The sequence below is a fragment of the Sinocyclocheilus grahami genome, unplaced genomic scaffold (genome assembly GCF_001515645.1).
Source record: "Sinocyclocheilus grahami isolate Dianchi unplaced genomic scaffold, SAMN03320097.WGS_v1.1 scaffold253.1, whole genome shotgun sequence".
Lineage (NCBI taxonomy): Eukaryota > Metazoa > Chordata > Actinopteri > Cypriniformes > Cyprinidae > Sinocyclocheilus > Sinocyclocheilus grahami.
In genome coordinates this window covers 1,883,577-1,908,392 of record NW_015505432.1, presented here as the reverse complement: position 1 = coordinate 1,908,392, position 24,816 = coordinate 1,883,577, and the positions used below count along the sequence as shown (strand labels likewise).

At 36.2% G+C, this 24,816-nt stretch overlaps 1 protein-coding gene across 4 annotated transcripts; it reads left to right on the top strand.

Moving 5' to 3' along the window:
- Nucleotides 1-6,156: 6,156 nt before the first annotated feature.
- On the top strand, nt 6,157-24,062 carry tbc1d12b (TBC1 domain family, member 12b). Of its 4 annotated transcripts, none has more exons than XM_016289997.1 (13): nt 6,157-6,372; nt 8,445-8,501; nt 10,681-10,802; nt 13,295-13,377; nt 14,511-14,628; nt 14,850-14,956; nt 15,327-15,407; nt 17,845-17,927; nt 18,016-18,087; nt 18,975-19,103; nt 22,056-22,165; nt 22,347-22,605; nt 23,401-24,062. In XM_016289997.1, the coding sequence occupies exons 1-13, from the start codon at nt 6,235-6,237 to the stop codon at nt 23,467-23,469; spliced, it is 1,428 nt and encodes a 475-aa protein (XP_016145483.1). In that variant the 5' UTR covers nt 6,157-6,234; the 3' UTR covers nt 23,470-24,062. The 4 variants fall into 4 exon arrangements, with proteins under 4 accessions (XP_016145483.1, XP_016145482.1, XP_016145485.1 ...); XM_016289996.1 differs by having other exon boundaries at nt 17,842-17,927; nt 23,401-24,060; XM_016289999.1 differs by lacking the exon at nt 8,445-8,501 and having other exon boundaries at nt 23,401-24,061.
- The last annotated feature ends 754 nt before the right edge of the window (nt 24,063-24,816 follow it).

Here is a 24,816-nt window from a genome sequence, read left to right as displayed (position 1 = left end):
TATCTATCTATCTATCTATCTATCTATCTATCTATCTATCTATCTATCTATCTATCTATCTATCTATCTATCTATCTATCTATCTATCTATCTATCTGTCTATCTACCTGTCTGTCTGTCTGTCTGTCCGTCTGTCTGTCATTATATTTTTGTAGTTGTTGTGTGAACAAATAAACACAATGAAATCACATTGAGGTACAGTCAGTGAAGGTGGATTTTATAGATGTCTTCCTAAGCAAATTGTCACATTATGTATAGCTCACAATAGTTATAATAGTTCATTAATGTAGTTTAGCGTTTACAATTGTTTACTTTTTCATGAGTTCTTTTGTGTGTTTAATAGCTTTTTGCAAGAACAATGTATGTTATAGAAAATGTGTTTTTCAGTCTCTGAGAAATGTCTCTAGAGTAAAACGTCTTCTCTGAATGTTTTCTTTGTTTATGTATTTATTTATTTATTATTTTTGGTGACTGAAAAATTACTAGTTTCAGGCTGCCGTTAACAGTTGTGTGAAATTAAGTTGTGAAGCATAATTTAACACATTATTGTGTAGCTGTGCAATCATTGTATCCGCGCGTGTCTACTGTGTATGTACAGTGCAATATTTCTCTGTGCAGCCTGCATCTTCTGATTGTGTGTTGTTGGATATATCCAGCAGGGGGCGCGTGATCTCACCTGTTAGTGAAGCTTCGAATGACGTCACTGGAATTTCAAGATGGCTTCGGATCACGGTCAGGATGCGGTCATCTACCGGTCTGAGGCAGGACAGCGTTGATGTTTCAGCGGGCATGTCTACGTACTATTAATATTTATCCCGTTAATATGGTGGAGAACAGCGTGAATAGGCGTCATGGTGAAAGAAGAGCGGAGTACAACACTGAACTACAGCAGCGCTTCGGCTGTCAATCCACAAGAGGATTTTGAATGAGATGGAAAAGACTGAGGATGAGCCTGTACAGATATATTTCCTTTATATGAGAGCAAACTGAGATAGACACATTCCTCACTGGATGGTTTAAAAGAGGACTAGAGTAGAGGTCATTTGTGCTGCTATCAGGAATTGGGCTGCGGCCGATGGGTATGTATGTGTACAGTCACTTGCTCTTATATTATTAGCTTTTCTACAGTAATGCAGGATTGGCTGTGTCTCAAACCGCATTCAGCCGTCTACTGAGACAGCATCTATGGGCTTCTTACACGCTTTCAGAACGTTCTGAATTCAAATGTTATCAGGCTGTCATGCCACAAAATGCTGAATCAAGCGTTCTGAACTTGATTATGATGCTCATCTTATCGAAGCTGAGTCGAATGTTCGATTCAAACGCTACAAACGTGTTTTATTATTATTACAGAAAAATAACAATTACAATTGTAAACACAGAAAACATGTCAAATCACAATGCAAGAATATACACAGAAACAGACATATTGCCAGGGTAACAAAAACAACAACAAAAGCATAATAAAATGACATATTAAAAAGACACCGTTTTCATTGCTTTTGGATTAATAGAACTTTGGATAGTTTCCTAATATTGTCACGGTCGATTCTGAATAAAGAAAAGAAAGGTTTAGAGCCAGTAAACTTTTGTTTAAGAATATGAAACTTAGCTAACAGGAAACATAAAGTTAATAATACAACATTTTCCCCATATTTTCTTTTGAATAGTCAAACAGCCCAAAGAAAACATCTTTAAAACAAAAGAAGTCACTTATAAAGTGACCAGAAAATCTCTCTGTGTAATTGCCAAAACAAATGAATAAAGTCTTCCTCAGGAGATCGACAAAAACTGCAATTCACTTCAATGTCAGACTTATATCTCTTAAGAAAGGCTTTAGTCGGATAACATTTGTGAATTCATATAAACGTTATAGATACTTATGAGGCAAGGACCATATACTTTCTCCCATTCTCTACAATATTATTCCAATAAGGTATAACGTAAGGAATTGCGTCTCTGGAAGAGAGCTCTGATTTTACAGTTTTACAGTTTTTTTTGTTGGTCTACAGAAAGCATACACTTCCGATCATTGTGTCAGTGTATAAGTACATGGCCATGAAAATGTAGCACCTTGCATCAGAAAAGACACACCAGAGGCAATGGCATTGAAAACAATCGCATATTCATCAGCAGATACAGGAATATTATATTTCTGTAAAATATAAAGTAGTTATAAAGTCTGCCTTGTGAGTTAAAAAGCTGACCAACTAAAAGAAGGTTGTTTTCGAACCAGTTATCAATAATTTGCCCCTTTTTTTTTTTAAATGCCTCTTCTAATTATATCTTTTCTAAAGTTGGTGACCTGAATTTTCTTTTACTCTATAATGTCTCAAAGATCCCTAACAAACTTTCTAATTTCCATAAGCAGATGCTCTTGACCTGGTCCCTAATATACAAACACAACTTTTCTCCACACAGATATTATTTATGGAATAATAAGGATATTCTCTACAAGAATAAACGCTACAAACCTGATTATGAATCAGATGTTTGAATCAAATGTTCTAAACGTGGGTATGAAGCCAAAAATACTAAATAGAATATGCTAAAAGTTATGATGTTCAAAAAATAAAAGCCTCAGGGAACATTCGAGTTCAACGTTCCCCTAAACGACTGAATCGAATGCGTGGATGTAATGTTCTATCATGCACTAAATTACTAAATAGAGCATTCTAAACGTGATTATAAATCGTGTTCAATAAAGCTGAATTAAATGTTCGAATAAAAAAAAATTCAATTAAATCTAAATGGGATGTAGCAATTCAACATCACAAATGGAATATGTGCAGCAAAATGTTGGATCATATGTTTCAAACTTGATTCTGATGCTCTGCTAAGCTGCTGAATCCAAAGTTCGAATCAAATGTCACGAACAAGATTATGATGCTCAAAATACTAAATAGAATATTCCAAACGATCATAAAATTCAAACTGAGTGTTCGTGTTCAACAATGGCCAAAAGCACTGAATCGCATGTTCCTGTTGAATGCTCTATCATGCTTTAAAATACAGAATCAAACTTTCTGAAAGTATAGCATGTTGTTCAAAACGAGTGAATCGGATGTTCCAAATGGAATTATGATGTAAGAATGTACTGAACTGAACATTCAAAATTTAATTCTGAGGGTCTGCTAAGCTGAATTGAATTTTCGAATCAAACATTTCAGATGCGATTATGTCCCGACTCCCAAATGTTCTATCAGGCTCCAAAATACTGAACTGAACTTTGTAAATGTGATTATGATGTTCAAACTCTGTTAAAATGTTCAAATCAAAATAAATGGGATGTTCCAATTTAACATTCCAAATGGAATTAATAATTCAACAAATTACTGAATCAAACATTCCAAACATTATTCTGATGCTCATCTAAGATGCTGAATCAAATGTCCAATATGAATGTTACAAATGCTTTTTTTTTTTTCCCTTCTTGTTTGTGTAGTTGTTTTGTCCTGTCTTGTGATTGCATTGTTTATGGGTATGAAAATGCAAAAATACCACAATAAATATAATATACAAAAAAAAAAATGAATGTTACAAATGCAAATATGATAAAATACTGAATAAAATGTAACATTCTGATGTTCAGAAACTGAACAATTCTTACGATGCTTAAAAATACTGAATCAGTGCTTGGATGGAATATTCTGTCATGCCCCAAAAATACTGAAGCAAACTTTCTAAATGTGATTATGATGTTCAACCAAGCTGAATGAAATGTACTGACTCAGATGTCCCAAAACATAGGCTATGTGATCTTTAATGCCTAAAATACTGAATCAAAAATTGCAAACGATGACCCAAAACAATGAATCAAATGTTTCAATAGGGCTGCTCGATTAATCGAACACGATTAATCACGATTGTCATGCACATTTTGTCAGTAAAGCCGGTTCTGTGATTAGTAGTAAATCTCCATCACCTGCTTTCAGGTGGAGCAGCATTTACTACACAGAGCCGTAGTCTTGACAAGCTACGCAAAATCGCCTTCATAATCGCAGACGATATAATAATAGGATTATGAAATCGACGAAATCGTTCGCGATAATGACAGCTGTTTGCGTATCTTCTCAGTGAACTACGGCTCTGTGTAGTAAATGCTGCTCCATCTGAGAGCACGTGAAAATACCGCATTTAATAACATGTTTTTACTCCAAACTCACTTCATAACGTCAGTCGAGTGTTTGAAATAAATTCTTCTGTGAGATGATGTGGCTTCTTAAACAGAATAATTAAAGCACACAATATTTCATTGTATTCTAAGCAGTGATAAAGGCTATGTCGATTAGCATTTCATTATAGATATACTTTATTATGATGAAAATTATAATAATAAGAACTCAGATAAACCGTATATTGCCGTAGTTGTGTGTTTCTTAGTCCCGTTGAATCAATGAAAGCAGTTGAATCTTCTGTTTATTCAGCTGCAGCGATAGGCATTTTCTGGGTTTCTTCTGCGAGGCGTATTTGGATTTTCCGCGCGAGAGCGCCCTTTGGCCTTCGGATGGAGATTTACTACTGATCACAGAACTGTGCTTCACTGAAAGATACGCATGACAATCGCAGCTTCTGCCTAATTGCTTTTCATCGCCTTTGCGCTTTAATTTCGATTAATTGTGCAGCCCTAGTTTCAAACATGCTCTAAAGTGCAGTCTTCTCGGTAGACTGCTTAGCAGGATTCGAAACATGCTAAATATTTCACTGCGTATATTTTCAAATTGGTTTATTTTAGGTTATCCACCCAGCGGGGTCCAAAAGAGCAGTGTCATCTCCGAGCATTGTTTCAGCTGCAGCGATAGGCATTTTCTGGGTTTCTTCTGCGAGGCGTATTTGGATTTTCCGCGCGAGAGCGCCCTTTGGCCTTCGGATGGAGATTTACTACTGATCACAGAACTGTGCTTCACTGAAAGATACGCATGACAATCGCAGCTTCTGCCTAATCGCTTTTCATCGCCTTTGCGGTTTAATTTCGATTAATTGTGCAGCCCTAGTTTCAAACATGCTCTAAAGTGCAGTCTTCTTGGTAGACTGCTTAGCAGGATTTGAAACATGCTAAATATTTCACTGCATATATTTTCAAATTGGTTTATTTTAGGTTATCCACCCAGCGGGGTCCAAAAGAGCAGTGTCATCTCCGAGCATTGGGGGTATTCTGTAAATTCACCTGTGAAGCTGATGGTGGAGTCATCTTCCTCTCGTCATTTTGACCCATACAATGTATTTTTGGCTATTGCTACAAATATACCCCAGCGACTTAACACTGCTTTTGTGCTGCAGGGTCACATATATAAATGTGTGTGCGTGGTAAAACGTATTTTCTACAAATATTTATTTTATTTTACAACCTCAACTTTTCATATTCATTATCTCATATCTCAGAAAACTTGTTCAAATATTAATAATAAAAAAAGTAGTGAAAAAGTTTTAAACCATATTATGTAGAATAGTTTTTTTTATTCAATTATTTCTTAAATGGTTTGTACTGTTCATTTAAAGGCATATTTTACCCCAAAATAAAAATTTCATGATATACTAATTATCATGTTATTTCAACTCTTTTTTTTTTTCTTTTTCCATGAAATGCAAAAGGAGATTTTAATAAGCCGTTCTTCTTCAAAAGTGGATGGTTATTTATATTTCAGCTTTAAAAGGATATTAAAAAGTACCATAGAATTACTAGCCTTTTTTTAATCTCATAAATCAACATCCACTTTCACTGCATGAAAAATTGCAGCTAAGATATTTGTATAAATAGTTTTATTTCGTTTTTCATGGAGCAAAGAAAATAAAATGACATGGGCTAAGTAAATAGTGATGATAACTTTTTTTTCAACACACAACACTTGAAAAGAATCTTTTGACCAAGATTCTATCTCCTTCCAGTTGCTGAGCTGACTGGAAGCTTGAACTATGAATTTCCTCATATTTTACGATGCACGTTACAGCTCAGTCGCAGATCAGATCTCAGTCTCAACAGCTGTGTTTCTGGCAGCGCCTGCAAATGAGGAACATTTCTTCACATTTCATGCTTCACGGTTTTCATAATTCATTGTGAATCAGCTTGTGCTTTATCTCAGTTCACAGGCTGTAGTGGCATTCTTCTCAAGTCAGTGACTTACACTATCAGGGTTATCTTCACGCTGTTAAGCCAAAATCAGCACACAGAACTGGCTTGTTGCACTTGCAGTTATTTTTGTGCATTGTCAGTGCAGTTTTTTCAGGTTTTGACAGATGCTCTGTGATGATGTCCTTGGCAGAAGTCTGTTCTCCAGAAAGCAGAGGGAGGCCGAGAGTGCACCAGGATGGAAACTGTTTGGAAAGGTTCCGCTGAGAGAGAGTCCTCCCAAAAATTCCAAAACCATTCAGCAGGTCTGTTCACACCTGATTCAGATTGAGAGTCTTCATAGAACTGTTTTATCAATATTTTAAATAGCTGTTTATTGTTTTCTTTTTTGTGTGTGTGCTTTTTTTACTTTTAAGTGGACATGAAATCAAAACTCACCCTTTTAATAATTTTCCTCTAGTCTTATTGTGAACAATTCATCAGTGCACATTATTCTACAGAAAAAAACCATCAAATTTTATATGCTTTCACACCAATAAGTTTTGATGATCCAGTCAAATCAATAAATCAAGACAGTCCTACCTTGTGAAACAGAAGTACACTTTAGCAAATGAGTACCTATTATGGAAATTAAGTTTTTGAACACGTAATTGCATGTTATTTGCAATTAAATGAAAATGTCTTAAATGAATTTCATTTAAATGAAACTAATAAATAATTCCATTGTTATTGAGAAATGTATTTTATATAATACATATGTATTTTTTTAAGCAAAACAATAAAAAAGATCTGTTTTAGGGATAAGAAATATACTACTACTACTAATAGTATGTTTTATTTATAAAGCGCCTTACCCAAGCTCAACGTCGCTGTACAAAGAAAAAAATGTGAAGACGTGACAGTTTCAAACAATCATTCATTAAAGGGTTAGTTCACCCAAAAATGAAAATTCTGTCATTAATTACTCACCCTCCTGTTGTTCGAAACCCGTAAGACCTTCGTTCATCTATGGAACACAATTTAAGATATTTTTGATGAAATCTGAGGGCTCTCTGACCCTCCCATAGACAGCAAGGTAACTACCACGTTCAAGGTCCAGAAAAGTACCAAGATGATCAACAAAGTAGTCCGAAAACAAAAATAACGACTTTATTCCACATTTTCGTCACGTCAGTATCATGCCGCATAATGACGTCATCACGCCAGATCTGGGTCAGCGCTGCCACACACTCGCGTCATGGTACTGTCGTGAACGCGCGTCCAAAGTGACGCAGTAGAGACGAAAATGTGGAATAAAGTCGTTATTTTTGTTTTCTTTGTGCAAAAAAGTATTCTCGTAGCTTCGTAACTTTACAGTTGAACCACTGATGTCACACGGGCTACTTTGTCGATCATCTTGGTACTTTTCTGGACCTTGAACATGGTAGTTACCTTGCTGTCTATGGGAGGGCCAGAGAGCCCTCAGATTTCATCAAAAATATCTTAAATTGCGTTCCGAAGATGAACGAAGGTCTTACGGGTTTGGAACAACACGAGGGTGAGTAATTAATGACAGAATTTTCATTTTTGGGTGAACTAACCCTTTAATAGGCAAACAGCATAAACAGTGGTGAACTAAATAATAAATAAAAAAACACTAGACAGAGCTGAGCTGATAAAAACTGTGAGAATAGATCGGTCTATAGACTGGCAAATCTTCTCAATTCACCTGCCTGTGAAAGGTTTTTGGACTCTGGAAGAAACGGTTTTAAGCAGTTCTGCTTTTGGTGCTGTCTAACCAGAACCAATTCAGTTCATCTCAGCAGACATCTTTTTACAAGTTTCACTTCTGTTGTTTAGGCAAACTACACTACAGTACCTCTAAGAGACTGTGTGTTAGTCTGTGTGCTGAGGCCTGATCTAGCAGTTCAAGCTCGGCTGCAGTGTGTGGATTACAGCTGGCTTCATTTCCATTCAGGATATTAGTGCATCTGTGTTTTTAGGAGAAAGACCAAGAAGGTCATTTAGAGGTCAGCACGTGTACAAAGCACATGTCCAATGTGTGTGTTGTGTTTTTATTTAATGCACGGCCTCACGCTATCTCTGCCCTGCTTATCTTCTGTCACACACACAGGGCTCTCTACACGTTCTCTTAGATTATTAACAGCCAAACTGCTTGGTTCCTTCTGTTTATTGATTTAAACTACACACAAATAAGAAGAAAAACCGGATCCAGTCAGAATAAAGGCCATTCAATAAACAGCAGATCTTGCTGTCACGACTAATCGCTCCACTAAATCATGTCAGCATAAACTCCTCTGAAGCAGTCCAGTCAGCACAGTTTTGAAGGCCAGGCCATTGTTTTTTGCTTATTTCTCACATTTTGCTCTCTCTTCAGGAAGGTAACCCAGGCAATCTCACATCTGTATCTACACCCAATCTCTTAAGTTCAGGGGTATGACGTTTGTTTTCTAAATGAGCTCTCCTTCATGTCTGTTCTGTGCATGGAGCCGTACGCCTTCACTTCCCATCAGTCATTTCAGCCACTCTTGCGTCACGTGACATGCTTGCTTGACTAGTGCTGTAACGTTTGCTGCGTTGAAAGGATAGTTCACCCAAAAATAAAGTCATTTACTCACGCTTGTGTCATATTAAACCTGTATGACTTGTCTTCCCATAGAATGCAAAATAGGATATTTTGAAGACTGTTCACGCTGCTCTTTTCCATAGTTAAATCATACAGTGACCAGGGCAATCAACCTCATCCATAGTCCGTATGACATTTGTGCTCTATTCCGCGTCGTTGTCTGATAGTTTTGTGTAAGGAACAGACTGAAATTTAAGTAGTTATTTACTGAAAATCTCTCATGTAGCTGTTAAATTTGATTTGCACTTTTGCAAAGTTGACGTTTTGCGGTTTGTTTCTAGTTTAATCTGGCCACATCTTGACACAACATATCGTCTTGCTCGTAATGACCATCCTTTAATTTTTTAGAACCTTTTTTAGGCGATAAATGGTTTGCTTTTTTTGTGAAATGAGACGCATTTAAAACAAATATTGATTTTTTTTTTCAATGTGAGAATATCAGTACAGTATCATGAGGAAAATATTGCAGTACTTTTAAAAAATTGGTTATTGTATGAAAAATAGCTGTGTGAATGTTCCTTAAAAATCTTTTTTTGCATTCACAGAAGAAAGCTAAATGGAGTTTTAACATTTTGGGTGAAAGTTATTGCAACAGCTAACGTGAACTAACAATGAACAATGTATTTACAGCATTTATTAATACAAATGATTAATTTCTACGTTTACCAATATATTTTTAACATTTTAAGTTCTGTTAAATAATGTATTATGGACAACATGAATTAACAATGAACAATATATGGAATATAAAGTTATGACATTCACTGAATACATTGTTTGTAAATGTAAATACGTTAATAAATGTTCTAGAAATGTTGTTTATTGTTAGTTCATTATACCTAATGCACTAATTAATATTATTGAACCACAAATGTAAAGTGTGGTCCCTTTAACCTACTGTAAGACATTGTAGTTTCTGCAGTTTTTTTACTGTCAAGACTTTGTAGAAGATGTTATGATAGCATCAGGAAGAGTTTGCTAGATAAATTAGGTAATTGTGCTTTTTTTTAAAGGAAAAGGTGGGGGGGGGGTAGTAAAGAAAAATTGACCTTTAATGAAAATATTTTTTATTTTCGTGAAAAATATCATTTGTACATTTTTCTTTTCTAAAGAAGAAATATTAAGGAAAATGTAACATTTAATGAAAACATAATTATTTTGGGTAGGTAAAAATATGTAATTAAAATATTTAATATTATATTATTATTATGTAAAATAAATTATGAACTATTATTATTATTATTATTATATAAAATAAATTGTATACATTTAAATCGGTAATATTAAATTAGATATTGAATATTAATTTAATCATATATGTTGCTAAAAATAAACATAAAAATGGATAATTCCTTTTTTAATGGGGAAAAATCAACAAATTGAGTGAACCAGCAGAAATGTTTTTACTGTTGATCCCTAAGTCTGGATATGTAAATATGCAGCTCTTTAGTATGAACCCTAAATGTTCTTCTTCTGACATCAAGCAGTTAAACTGCATGATAAACACCAGTTGATCCTCTGTTCTCTCCTCTCTGACTGGTTCCTTTCTTCACCCACATATCTTTGAAGAAGGTCCCCATTCACATATTGTCCATTGACATCTGTAGAAGCTTCTCAGACAGATGAGGAAGAGTCTTTGTGCTGCTGTTCAGTCAGTATTGATAAGTGGTTTTGAGCTTGTGCTGTAGATGGTACAGGAAGAGGAACCGCACCAGCCAGGAAAACACCTCTGCGGTTAGATGTGGATTTTACACGATTCCTTAAAGCAGCACAAGGTTTTGAAACGTTCAGGTGTCCTCACACTTCCTCATGAACAAGCACCCAACTTTCACATGACCAGTCTTTCTCTCTGTGGCTGTAAACATCACACGCAATGACCCGTGCTCTTCATCTTCACACGTCTGCCTCCATATTCTCATGTTCAACTCTCACAAGCCTGTGATTCTGTCCGCACGCATCTGAACCTGACCTGTTGCTCTTCTCACAGGAGTACGAGACCAAGGTGTCTAAATCGGGCCAGAGTCCCTCCCTGCCCGCACAGGGCCGACGGAAGAACCTGGAATTCGAACCATTGTCCACCACAGCGCTCATATTAGAGGACCGTCCCGCGTGAGTATCACATAAAACTGTTCACTGACCAGGTACAGCACAAAATAAAAGCTGTTTCTTCTAAGTTGACTAGCTGCAGTTTGGAATAATCTGTTGACAATAAAAGAAAGTTTTTTAGTGATACCTGTATTTACATTTTTTAAATTGTTTTAATATTTTATATTAAAAATATTATTTTATGTAATCATTGATATAGTTATAATTTCTTTCTTCTTGATTTTGAAGAAAATAAATGTAGTAGTTTAGGAGTTGACCTGCATAAAGTCAAATAAAGTTTATTCGTATATAGTGCCTTTCACATTATACATGTTTCAAAGCAGCTTTATCATAAAGCTTCATCATAAAACTGTTAACTAACCAGGTGCAGCACAAGATAAACTAGTGCTTTCATTTTAAGAGATTTTTCTTGTCATAATCAGCTGTAGTTTGTAATAATCTTTTGACAATAAAATCTTTTGCTCACAATATATCACTTTATTGCATATTTATATTGCAGTTTTTTTGTTTTGTTTTAAATATATTTTTTCACCTTGATTTTAAAAGTCTTGAAATACATACCTATTAATATTTTGATAATTAAATTTTTGTTTGTGCAGAGCTCTGACATAGCAGACAAAAAAAATCATGTGGTGTTTTTTTTTCTCTCCATATTTTAATATCTTCACGTCTTTTATTGGTTTTAGCCAACTGGAGCTGGGTGACAATATAGATTGCACAGTGCAATGATATAAACAATCAAGCAGGTGAAATTTGCTGTATAGTATATATTACTTTACGTGAGTATACTGCATGTATGTGAATAAAGGTGGATATACAGTACATAGAAATCCGACTTTACATATAGATCTGTGCAATAATAGAGCACACATTTTGCGATAATTTAAGCTGAGATTTGCTATATAGTATATATGGCTTTACATGAATATATGTGTGTAAAGTTGGACATTAATTTGTTCTGTGTTGAGACTGAGGATTATGAAACCTGTTCAATGTAGTAAAAGCCTAATTACTGTTTGGTGATATGTATCGCCGCCAAGGGTTAATGATGCATATAAATGACGGTCATTTCACCCGTCCATATCGTCCATCCCAAATCAGTTTAAATGAGTTAATTGACCTATCGGTAAGCCCCTCCCCTCGAATGCAGATGAGACAGAGGCAGTTGAGTATCAGTTGCACGAAGACTGGAACTCGGACATCTTTAGGTTTTAGCGCCATAGAGAAACATTGGAAGATACTAAGCTCTCAATGGTTTGATGGTGTTGATGCTACAAAAATTGTAAAACAATACTTGTAACACTGATTCCTGGTACCCTGAGAGGATGGGCAATGGAATTGACTTTATTCCATTTCCTAAACCCAAACAAGACTGAGAGAAATGTCCCTAAGCATTCAACCCCAATCCAAAACGTTCTGATTGTCATGCTTTCATTAAGTTACAATTTTCATCTGCTCAGGCAGAACGTTAATGTCATCTTGTGCTTCAGCAAGTCATCTCTGGCTAAAACTAGCTAACGTTAAAGTTAGTGACTCCATGCTAAAGTACAAACCTAAATAGCGGACTGTTCTCACGTCATGTACAGTGTAGGTCAAAAACACATAAAGAAGGTCTACATTTCAGTGCCTCTCCATATTAAACTGGTTATTACACATACAATAACACAATAGTTCCCAACCCTGGTCCTGGAGGCACCCCAACACTGCACATTTTGCATGTCTCCTTAATCAAACACACCTGATTCAGGTCATCAGCTCATTAGTAGAGACTCCAAGACCTGAAATTGATGTGTCAGAGAAAAGAGACATGCAAAATGTGCAGTGTTGGGGTGCATCCAGGACCAGGGTTGGGAACCACTGCAATAACACACTGTACATACATAGTGCGTAATATATTTAGTCCCCTAGTGGGCAAGCTAAATGGAAGTGTTGCAAAGAAGGAAAACTTATTTGGTGTTGTACTGTATAATGAAAAGCAAAAACCTTGGGAAAAAAGAAACAACAGTTCTCTTACAATCTAGTCTAAATATTATGTCAGTACTTAAGAAGATATGTTTTCTACATTGATTCAACTTTAAGATTCAGTTGTGGGAGTCTTTGAGGTCCTTCCAGGAGAGTACAGGTAGATGTATTGTCACCCTCCTAACTTGTGGCGCAAGTTGCTCAGGATACATTGACCTGCAATACATATATCCTAGCAAACCTCGAGAGGCTCATCTTTCCCAAACAAAGGCCTATAAATAAGACTTAGCACAGACTGGCTTGTATTTCGCCACACAAGTCTCTTCAGTCCCCAAGTCCTCATGAAGAATAAATGAGCAGTGAAATGCGAGCGTGTCAGCCAAACCATGAGATAAACCAGCGCCCAGGCCTTTTCCAGAAACTTCTCAGTTGTTTCTCAAACATGTCAGCGCTAACAGGTTTCTAGGCTGTATATTTGAGACATTTAATTGACCGTTGTTGTAACAACTGAAATCATTGGCTTCCTTCCTCAGGAACCTCCCTGCTAAGTCGGAGGAGGAAGCGCAGCGCCACCGTCAGGAGTATGATGAAATGGTGGCAGAGGCCAAGAAAAGAGGTACATTTATTAAACAAAGATTATTGGAAAACAGTTGGCAAGAAAATACTATTTCAGTCTTTCCACTTGAGAATTTCATATTTAATTTAATGTTACACACTGAAGAAGGCCTTCAAGCCAAATGTATGAGTTTTTCCTCTGTGTGCAAAATATAATATCACAAAAATTCTGAATTACGAGTATGAATAGCTGAAGTAATTAAACAGATTTTTGCACCAAAACGAGATATTATGTGACATGAGAGAAAGCACTGTGTAAATAGCCTTGTTGAACTGCATTATAATTCAATGTTACTTGCCATTTCTTTGTAATTATTTGTAAAAATGTATTATTAAATTAATTTCTGAGTGAAAATAGTTTCAAAGTAAATTCTATGCCTATTTATATATTTTCAGAGTACCAAGTTTTTATTGTGTTAATTTGGCTTTAATATTGCTAAATCGCATTAAACATGTCAAGAACACACCTGGGTCATATTTTGTCCCAAAATCAGATGGTTTTATGCAAATGAGGAGCATCATGAGTAATTTATAGTTCATAGAAAAGTTGAAAAAAATGTTTTTAATATTTTGAAGTCCATCTCATTGTATTAATGCAATGAATAAATAAATACATAAAAAAAAGTATTATTCTGTAATGAGAAGAAAATATTGCTATTCATATAAGCCCATTTGAATTATTAAATGTTTTATACAATATGATGGTGGTTCTAGGATTCAAATAAAAAAAATATTCACCTAAATACAGTAAAAATTTACATTTTACAGAAATCAGAGTTGAAAATCACCACTAAAAATAATAGGAATTAAAACCTAAAAAAAATTAAAATAAAAGCATTATGGATAACAATAATTTTGGGGAAATATGCATAATTGTCATAAAAATAATGCAAAATAGTCTTTATTTGTTTTTTTTTATTAAAAATAGCTTTGATTTGCATGAATGTGACCCAGACATGTTTTCAAGAGGTTCACCCATACAAAACACACTTGTCACACTAGAGTATCTTTCCCTTGCCAAGACCAAGGTGGTCATTAAATGTGGAAATGTGCGATTTCATTTAGTCAGGAATGCTTTTAGCACACTCTGCCTTGCTAAACTTTAATATGAGGTAATATGACTGTTGTTCACAGAGCTGAAGGAGGCGCAGAAGAAGAAAAAGCAGATGAAGGAAAGATTTAAACAGGAGGAAAGCATCGCTAATGCCATGGTGGTTTGGAACAACGAAATCCTTCCCAACTGGGAGAGCATGTGAGACAGCCGCACTTCATTATCACTACCTGCAGTAATAATTATGATAAACATATTATCTCTCTTGCTAAAACTAGAGCTGCCTACGTAGGCAGCATAGTGCTTGTTCCCAGTAGGAAGTTCCAATAAATATTAATACCTATGCATATAGATAAATCCAATGTAAAACACACATTTTATTACGCTCTGTTCGCTGTTGTCTGCTGCGTGTGTGTCTTCAGGCGTGGCACGCGGCGTGTGAGGGATCTGTGGTGGCAAGGTCTTCCGCCCAACGTGAGGGGGAAAGTCTGGAGTCTGGCCATTGGGAATGAGCTGAACATAACCTCAGGTTTTTTTCTCTTTTACTCTCTTTCATGTGTCAGTGAAGCGGTTAAGCCCAGGATTAACTAAACCTTTTGGGCAAACATTCTGTCTGAAGTGTGTCATCATGCAGTATTCACATGAATGAATGCAAGACTGCACTGTGCAGGTCGGCCTGAAGCGATTTTGAAACCTTCTTTGTAATGAAATTTGGATGAGTTTATTTCTGACACTCCCAAAAGAAAAAGATTTCTGCATTTAGGATCTTCAGAAGTGAAAGTCTAAGCTAAATCGAATGTACAGACCAGATATTTCATCTGCCTTTTTAAGGTTTTATGATTAAAGCTGTGATATACCGTCTGAGAATTGTAACCCTTTTTCCTTTCTGTTCCTCTCAGATTTGTACGAGATCTTTCTCTCGCGGGCCAAAGAGCGCTGGAAGAGCTTCAGAGAGACCGGCAGTGAGATGGAGTCAGATGGTACGTCTCTCTCGCACAGCCCTCATCTCTCGCACAGCCCACTGGAGCATTTAGACATGCCAGTCACTCAAACTAATTCACAATTCGATCTGAATGATTCATTAGCGAATAGGCCTGAATTTATATGGGTTTTAACAGTCAACGATGCTTACCCAACTTGACAAAATCTCAGTTGGTTCAGTGAATCAGTTAAGCCAATTCACAATTCTGTCTGTATGTTTCATAAGCGAATCAGTCTGAGTTTGAATGGGTTTTAACAATCCACTATGCTTATCTAGTAATCGCAACAAGACAAAATCTCAATTGGTTCAGTGAATCAGTTGAGGCGATTCACAATTTTGTCAGAATGGTTCACTAGCGAATCAGTCTGAATTCGAATGGTTTTCAAGTAATTGGAAACTGACAGAAATTGGTTTAATGAATCAGTTGAACCAATTCTCAATTCAATCAGAATGATCCTTTAGCCAATCTAGTACCTGCTATGTTTATCCAGTTATTGTAAACTGACAAAATCTTGATTGGTTTAATGAATCAGTCGAGCTTCAAATTCGGTCTGAATAATTCATTAGTGAATCAGCTTTAATTTGAATTGTTTTTAACAATCTACTATTTTTATCCAGTAATCGCGAATGGACAAAATCTGTACTGATTCAGTGAATCAGTACAATTTCTGTCAGTTTCCAATTCAGTGAATCAGTAGGAAAAATTCACAGTGAATCAGTCTGAGTTTGAATTGGTTCAGTGAATCAGTTGAGCTGATTCATAGTTCGTTCTGAATGATTCACTTGCGAATCAGCCTGGATTTGAATGTTTTTTTAACAATACACTGCTTATACGCCAGTAAATGCAAACTGACAGAAATTTGTTTAATGAATTAGTTTAACCAATTCGCAAGTCAGTCTAAGGGTGCTTTCACACTTTTTTTCGTTTGCCTGGTCCGAACCCGAGTTCGATTGCTCCCCCCTCCCCCTGCCCCCGCTGTACTGCGTTCATATTATTTTATCTGGGTCTGAACCGCGCTTCGTTTGCGTCATCAAGCCACCTTGCTTAGTAACGACGGCACAGGAGAAGGCAGCAAAATGCATAGTTGCTCTCTTCATTTTTATATATTTATGTTTTTGAACCATTGGTTTTGTTTCCAAAGCTTCAGTACATAACGGCACTTACGTCTGTCTTACGAATGTACTACAAATGCTCTAAATAGCGCTGAAGGCAAACAGAAATGGAACATACAGCTCACTGCGTGCAGCGCATCAGTCACGCTCATCAGGAAAGTGAGTGAAACACACACACAAACACATATTTTTATCAAATAATACGTCATTAGTAGCGGTTCACTTCCGCGATTTGGTACGATTGCATTCACATCAGCAGCGAACCGTACCATGAGTTCAAATGAACCGTACCCCAGACCACCCTTTTTAAGCAGACTCGGGTACGGTTTGCGGGTGCGCACCCGAGTTCGGAAGACAGCGTTCACATCATCCAAACGAACTGAACTCTGACGTCAATCGAACCCGGGTGCGCACCAAAAATGTTAGTGTGAAGCACCCCAAATTATCCATTAGCCATTCTAGTAACTGTAAACGGGCAAAAATGTGAATTGGTTCGAATGGGTTTTAATTGTAAACAGTTCAATGAATCTGTTGAGCTGATTCACAATTCGGTCAAAATGGTTCATTATCGAATCAGTCTAAATTTGAATGGGTTTTAACACTCAGTCTTACTGAAGTTTATTGGTCAGGTTCAATGAATCCGATGAGCTAATTCACAATTTGAATGTTTCCTTAGCGAATCAGTCTGAAATTGAATGGTTTTTATCAATCCACAATGCCGGTAATTGCAAACTGACCAAATTTCATTCAGTTTTAGTCTTGGTCTCATAGAAGTTCATTGGTGAGGAAATGCAATGCTGGTGTGTGTGTGTGTGTGTACTGTATGCGAGCGTCTGACTTTCAGTTCTCCCCAGTCGCCTCATTTTATTGAAATGGTTGTTATTTTCTTCCTGTGCTGCAAGCCCAGTCTTGCTAATCACATGCTAATTCTTGTTTTTGTTTTCTACTATGCCTTCCAGCCATGTACTCTATAAAATGCTGTTTTATTAGCCTCAGCGCTTCATTCATTGATGTGTCTCAATGAATCTGTTAATAAAGCTGTTTTTTCATAAAGTTTGAACACAAACACATCCTCCCTTTCACATCTGGCCCTCATCACAGCACTCAGACTGTTTTGGCCGATGTTAGCCCCCAGCAGTACACTTGAGCAGATCCTTGGAGACTAAAAACACCAGACGCGCCTGTTTATCCACTGTAGAGTATCACAGGACGATTGTGATGTAGATATAGGAGCAATAGATATGGAACAGAATCTGCAAATACTTCAGATATGACATGATATTTTCGAGTAATATTGAGTAATGTTGTGGTTGTTACAGCAGACAGTGCCGACCGCGAGTCCAGTCTGGATCTGATCAAACTGGACATCTCACGCACATTTCCACCGCTCTTCATCTTCCAGAAGGTACTGTTCGCACTCTTCCTGTCACTGTTATGGTATCAGTATAACTGTAAATATTATTAATGACTACTGTTGCTCTCTCTTGTGTTAGGGTGGGCCGTACCATGATCTCCTGCACAGCCTTCTGGGCGCTTACACTTGCTACAGACCTGACGTGGGATATGTGAGTGATCATTTACAAGGGTCAAATAACAAACAATGAACCATATAACAGAGAGCGAATATTTACAATGCGTTCCTCTATTGTTTCACATTTGCATATAAAAACATTTCCTTTGAGCAGTTTCATGCGTTAGCAATGTCAAAAATGCTTGAACTATCATAAAACTGGATAGGATAGCTGTATTTAATCAGGTGATCCATATCTTTTAAGTTTGGGGTTGGGGTTGGTGAGATTTTTATTCATTATTATTTTTGTAAAAAGTTTCTTATGCTCACCAAAGCTGCATTTATTTAATCAAAAACAAAAAATGTAAATATTATTACAACTCACAATAATAATATATTCTAATATATTTTGTAATGTATTCTAAAATGTAATTTATTGCTGTGATCCAAAGCTGAATTTTTAGCATCATTACTCCAGTCTTTAGTGTCACATGATCCTTCAGAAATCATTCTAATATACTGCTTTGCTGCTTAGGAAACATTTTATTGCTATCAATGTTGAAAACAGTTGTGCTGCATCATATTTTTGTGGAAACAATTATACTTTTAATTTTTTTCAGGAATCTTTGATTTAATAGACACTTCAAATGAACAGAATTCATTTGAAACAGAAATCCTTTGTAACATTATGAATATCTTTACTGTCACTTTTTATCAATTTAATGCATCCTTGCTGAATAAAAGCATTAAATTTTTACTGACCCCGAACCTTTGATCGGTAGTGTAAAAAAAGCAAAACTGCAAATGTGAGTTAAATAAAGCATGGCTGTTTCTAAATTTGTGGCATAATAAAATTGTGTTTAGAATTCTTCTAGTTTAATCCCGTACCTTAAGGGTCTGTCCTCATTACAGCCAGTAGAAATGTCTCTGTTTTGGCTGCAGGTTCAGGGAATGTCCTTCATAGCTGCTGTGTTGATTCTCAACCTGGAGGAGGCTGACGCTTTCATCGCCTTCGCCAATCTCCTCAACAAACCCTGTCAGATGGTTTTCTTCAGAGTGGACCATGAGCTGGTACTGTCAAAACAAGTCAAGCTCTGTCGACCGCATCTTTACAGATATTAAACTGAGGGACAAGACATAACACTGCCCTGGCCCCTGCATCATATTTGTCGAATGAAACACAATGCTCGTTTCTTACTAAAATGCTGCTTACTGCTTTTATAACCATTTTTTCTGATTCCAAAACAATTGCCTGTTTAGCTCTAGCATGTCATACTTTCTCATAAAATATGATACATTTGAAATTAGGGTTGGGCAATGTCTACAAAATTGGCATTGGACGATGTCTACAGTGAAACATCGCAGTGGACGATGACGGGGGGGTAGGGGGTGTGTCCAAAGCATAAATCCTTATAAGGGAAAACACCGTTTCTACACTGGACGCGAGTGGCGCGGCACGACAAAATACTATAGAACCACTGATCTATAATAGAGATTTATTATATATAGATCAGTCTATAGAACTCATTATAATCAGTGATGCTGTCTACACTGAAGGCGGCGCGACACGACAAATCCCCGACAGTAAACTGCTGCCGCGTTCTATTTATGACGTGCTGACACAAATTTCAAATGATTTTCAATGGTCGCTTTGTTGCGTCCAGTCAGTGTAGACAGACTTTAGCTGATGCGGCGCGACACGACAACTGTCGCGTCCGGTGTAGACACGGTGTAATGGTTGCCTGTTACATTACAGTACATAAAATTTCACTTACCACATAAACAGAGTAAGGAGAAATGACTGAGGAAATTTCACTTACCACATAAACAGAGTAAGGAGAGATGACTGAGGACGATGGCGAAGAATTTGCAGATCCTCAGTACCACTGACAAACATAATCTTGTAAAATGTGTGGCAAGTACTGCCGCTCCATAGTATAAACAGAGTACGTGCGATCTCGAAAGTGAAAGTGAAACTAAAAGCAATCGTGCATTCAAAAGCACGATGCCAGGTATAATAGCGGCTTCCTGATGTCTACATATATATGAAATATATATGTAGTATAATTACCCAATTATATAACTGCGAGGAAAATATTGAAATATATATTTTCCTCCCATCTCGTATTTATTCCCTTTAGTGGTTCTGCCTACACGTCATTTTCTTTCCGAACACAGTGTTGGGATGCCACAAAGACAATTCCTATCTTCCTCTGAGCCGAGTTACAACTGTTTGTTCAATTCTCAGATGATTTTCACATGTATGAATGATTCTGAAGACATTTTATGCCTAATTTCCCATTTTTTCACTTCTTTGCAGTTAATTAAGTTAATTGACACTTTTTGAATACTTTTTGTCATCATATCATTTAGATTTTTTTGTGTCATTTTGACATGTGATTGCTTTTGCTATTTTGCTACGTGCATTGAAGACACATTGACACACGTAAAATTCTTATTTTGAGACACGGTGTAATGGTTGCCTGTTACATTACAGTACATAAAATTTCACTTACCACATAAACAGAGTAAGGAGAAATGACTGAGGACGATGGCGAAGAATTTGCAGATCCTCAGTACCACTGACAAACATACTGACAAACATATAATCTTGTAAAATGTGTGGCAAGTACTGCCGCTCCATAGTATAAACAGAGTACGTGCGATCGCGAATCTCGAAAGTGAAAGTGAAACTAAAAGCGATCGTGCATTCAAAAGCACGATGCCAGTTTCAATGCCAGGTATAATAGCGGCTTCCTGATGTCTACATATATATGAAATATATATGTAGTATAATTACCCAATTATATAACTGCGAGGAAAATATTGAAATATATATTTTCCTCCCATCTCGTATTTATTCCCTTTAGTGGTTCTGCCTACACGTCATTTTCTTTCCGAACACAGTGTTGGGATGCCACAAAGACAATTCCTATCTTCCTCTGAGCCGAGTTACAACTGTTTGTTCAATTCTCAGATGATTTTCACATGTATGAATGATTCTGAAGACATTTTATGCCTAATTTCCCATTTTTTCACTTCTTTGCAGTTAATTAAGTTAATTGACACTTTTTGAATACTTTTTGTCATCATATCATTTAGATTTTTTTGTGTCATTTTGACATGTGATTGCTTTTGCTATTTTGCTACGTGCATTGAAGACACATTGACACACGTAAAATTCTTATTTTGTGAAAAAAAACTGTACATGATGGAAAGTTTTTATTGATATTTTGAATATTGATGTTTTTGATCAAATTAGGTAATATTAGGCCTTTATTGCAAATCAGCAGAATTGCTTTTTAAATGCCAGCATAGTTTATTTCTGGGTGGACGATCGTGCATTCAAAAGCACGATGCCAGTTTCAATGCCAGGTATAATAGCGGCTTCCTGATGTCTACATATATATGAAATATATATGTAGTATAATTACCCAGTTATATAACTGCGAGGAAAATATTGAAATATATATTTTCCTCCCATCTCGTATTTATTCCCTTTAGTGGTTCTACACATCATTTTCTTTCCGAACACGGTGTTGGAATGCCACAAAGACAATTCCTATCTTCCTCTGAGCCGAGTTACAACTGTTTGTTCAATTCTCAGATGATTTTCACATGTATGAATGATTCTGAAGACATTTTATGCCTAATTTCCCATTTTTTCACTTCTTTGCAGTTAATTAAGTTAATTGACACTTTTTGAATACTTTTTGTCATCATATCATTTAGATTTTTTTGTGTCATTTTGACATTTGATTGCTTTTGCTATTTTGCTACGTGCATTGAAGACACATTGACACACGTAAAATTCTTGTACATGTACATGTTTTTATTGATATTTTGAATATTGATGTTTTTGATCAAATTAGGTAATATTAGGCCTTTATTGCAAATCAGCAGAATTGCTTTTTAAATGCCAGCATAGTTTATTTCTGGGTGGGTTGATTGAGTGGATTTTGACACATACTGCTTCTGCATGAATTTGTAAGATGTTTTAATTTTGTGTCTCTTTCTTGTTAGATGCTGAAGTACTTTGCAGCATTTGAGGTGTTTTTCGAGGAAAACCTCCCGAGACTTTTTAATCACTTCAAGAGTTCCAACCTCACGCCTGACCTGTATCTCATAGACTGGTGAGTACATGAAGAACCTTCTGATGAAGAAAAGCACTTCTTACAAATCTTAAAAATGATCAAATGAGGCCCGAAAACTAATTGCGACGTGTAAATCTGAGTAAGCGCATGACATTTAGGTGTAGATCCTGAAGCTGCGTTCCATTCAAAGTCTTTTTCATTCCCAAATCTGTGTTTACAGGATCTTCACCCTCTACACTAAGTCCCTGCCGCTGGATGTGGCGTGTCGGGTGTGGGACGTGTTCTGCAGAGACGGGGAGGAGTTCCTGTTCCGCACGGGGCTTGGGATTCTGCGGCTCTACGAGGAAGTGCTCCTGCAGATGGACTTCATCCACATCGCTCAGTTCCTGACCAGACTCCCAGAGGACATGCTGTCCGAACGCCTTTTCAGCTGCATCGCCAACACTCAGATGATCAGCGGCAACAGGAAGTGGATACAGGTCATTTCCTGTGTGCGCTGTTACAGCGATCAACCTGTGGAGTTTGTTTGTTTGTGAGGGAAATGCAGGCAGGAAATTAAATGCAAATACACGTCCTGATACATTTTGTTCTCTTCAAAGATTGTTTTGCATAACTTCTAATATTAGATGTCTAGTAAAATGAATTTGGACAGAATTTTCATACTATCGGTAAACTAACCCTTTAGTTTGAGCATAGCTCACACTACAGGGAACTTTATTCTTCTACAGAACATTGTGATTTGTGTGGTGTTCACCCAAAAAATGAAAATGTGTTGTAAATCTGTTCATCTTCAGGCCATCCAAGATGTAGATGAGAACAGATTTTAAGAAATTTGGCATTCCATCATTTTCTCACCAGTGGATCCTCTGCAGTGAATGGGTGCCGTCAGAATGAGAGTCCAAACAGCTGATAAAAACATCACAATAATCCACAAGTATTCCACACGACTCCAGTCCTTCAGTTAACATCCCGTGAAGCCAAAAGCTGTATGCTTGTAAGAAACAAATGCATCATTAATGCGTTTTAACTTAAAACCATTGCTTCTGGCCAAAATACCAGTCTATAATGCATAGTAACGCTTGCTCCAATTAAAAAAGTCCATCCCCTGTTTTCACTTCACAAGATTGGAATTGCATGGATTACTTGTGGATTATTGTGATGTTTTTATCAGCTGTTTGGACTCTCCTTCTGACGGCACCCATTCACTGCAGAGGATCCATTGAGGAACTATTCCTTTAACATTTCTGTTAATCTCGTCTCTTTCTCTTCATCAGGTGTTTAATGCCCTCCTAAAGGATAAAGAAATGGAAAAAAGCAGCAGTCCTACAGTGAAAAACTCTTGAACTCTCACCATTTTTATATTTCCAGTTGGCTTTAACTCTCGATTAGAAGAGAGGATTGTCTAAAACGGGCTCAAAGAAATGAAATGAAGAAAAAGCTTGAAACTTGATTTCTTTGTAACCGTGCCAGTATTACTGAAGTTACACATTTGTATGAGTTCAAAATATAAGCCTTTTATGAGAAAATATTCCACCAGCTTAGTCATGTACTGTACCGGATACCAGCATCAGGCTTTCTCTTAATATTCCTCCTTATGGCGAGAACTGGTGCATTTGACGTGTGCTGACATACTCATTAACTCATTTTGTATGCTGAAGCATGTTCATTCAGAGCCTGTTTAATGCACTTGAGATTTTAATAATAGAATAGTAAGGTTCTGAGATTTTTAAAAATGTGATTTTTTTTTAAGCGGTTTTGTTTTGTAGAACAAGACCTTAATAAAGTGCAATAGAATATGTCAGATGCAGTTGATAATTCAGGAATAATGCATATAGTGTGTTGAGATATTTGAAAGCATTTTGCTGCTTCTTGCCGAAGAATTATTGCATTTTTCGTAGTCCTATTGTGCTACTTTAATTTCTTCTTTTAAAACACTAATATGTAGCCTAGGGCTGCAAAACGATTAATTGCGATTAATCGGATTCAAAATAAAAGTTTATGTTTACATACTATATGTGTGTGTACTGTGTGTATTTATTATGTATATAGAAATACACACACATATATTTATATACGTATATTAAAAAAATTATGTGTATGTATATATATATTTATACTTTTATATAATTTATGTTATATATAAATATAAATATTTTATATATAAATCTAACATTTTTAGATTTAATATATACATGTATGTGTGTTTATTTATATAAATATACACAGTACACACATATATAGTGTGTAAACAAACTTGAATGCGATTAATCGTTTTGCAGCCATTCTAGCCTAAGTTTGAATCTAAATGTTATTAATGCTAGTAAGACAGTATGTGAAGAATGCATTACGAGATTTGTGTACTTAAGGTACAAATTCTAAAATGAGCTGACATTTGCCAGTTCAGTTATGAGAATGTGTGGTGTAATAATAAAATGTGTAATTTTTCTCGGTTTGATTTCTGTTCGATTATTTGACCAAATGCATTGTTTATCATGGATTTGAACCCAATATGTGTAAATATTGGGTCTGAAAACATTTTTTGATTTGGTAATGATGTATCTCGATGGAAAAATGTAAATTGTGTCATTAATTCTTGGTTTGTTTTCTACACACTCCTGGTTTTATTGTACAGTTTTCATACTTCAGTGAAAATCGATTGTAAATAGGTGACATGTTGGACACCACAAAAT

Bases quoted from the DNA above. Each gene is read 5' to 3' on its own strand.
- tbc1d12b (XM_016289996.1), top strand. From the start codon at position 6,235: ATGCTCTGTGATGATGTCCTTGGCAGAAGTCTGTTCTCCAGAAAGCAG. The intron at 14,629-14,849 runs GTGAGACAGCCG...GTGTGTCTTCAG, and splicing joins CTTCCCAACTGGGAGAGCAT to GCGTGGCACGCGGCGTGTGA. The intron at 19,104-22,055 runs GTACTGTCAAAA...CTTTCTTGTTAG, and splicing joins TCAGAGTGGACCATGAGCTG to ATGCTGAAGTACTTTGCAGC.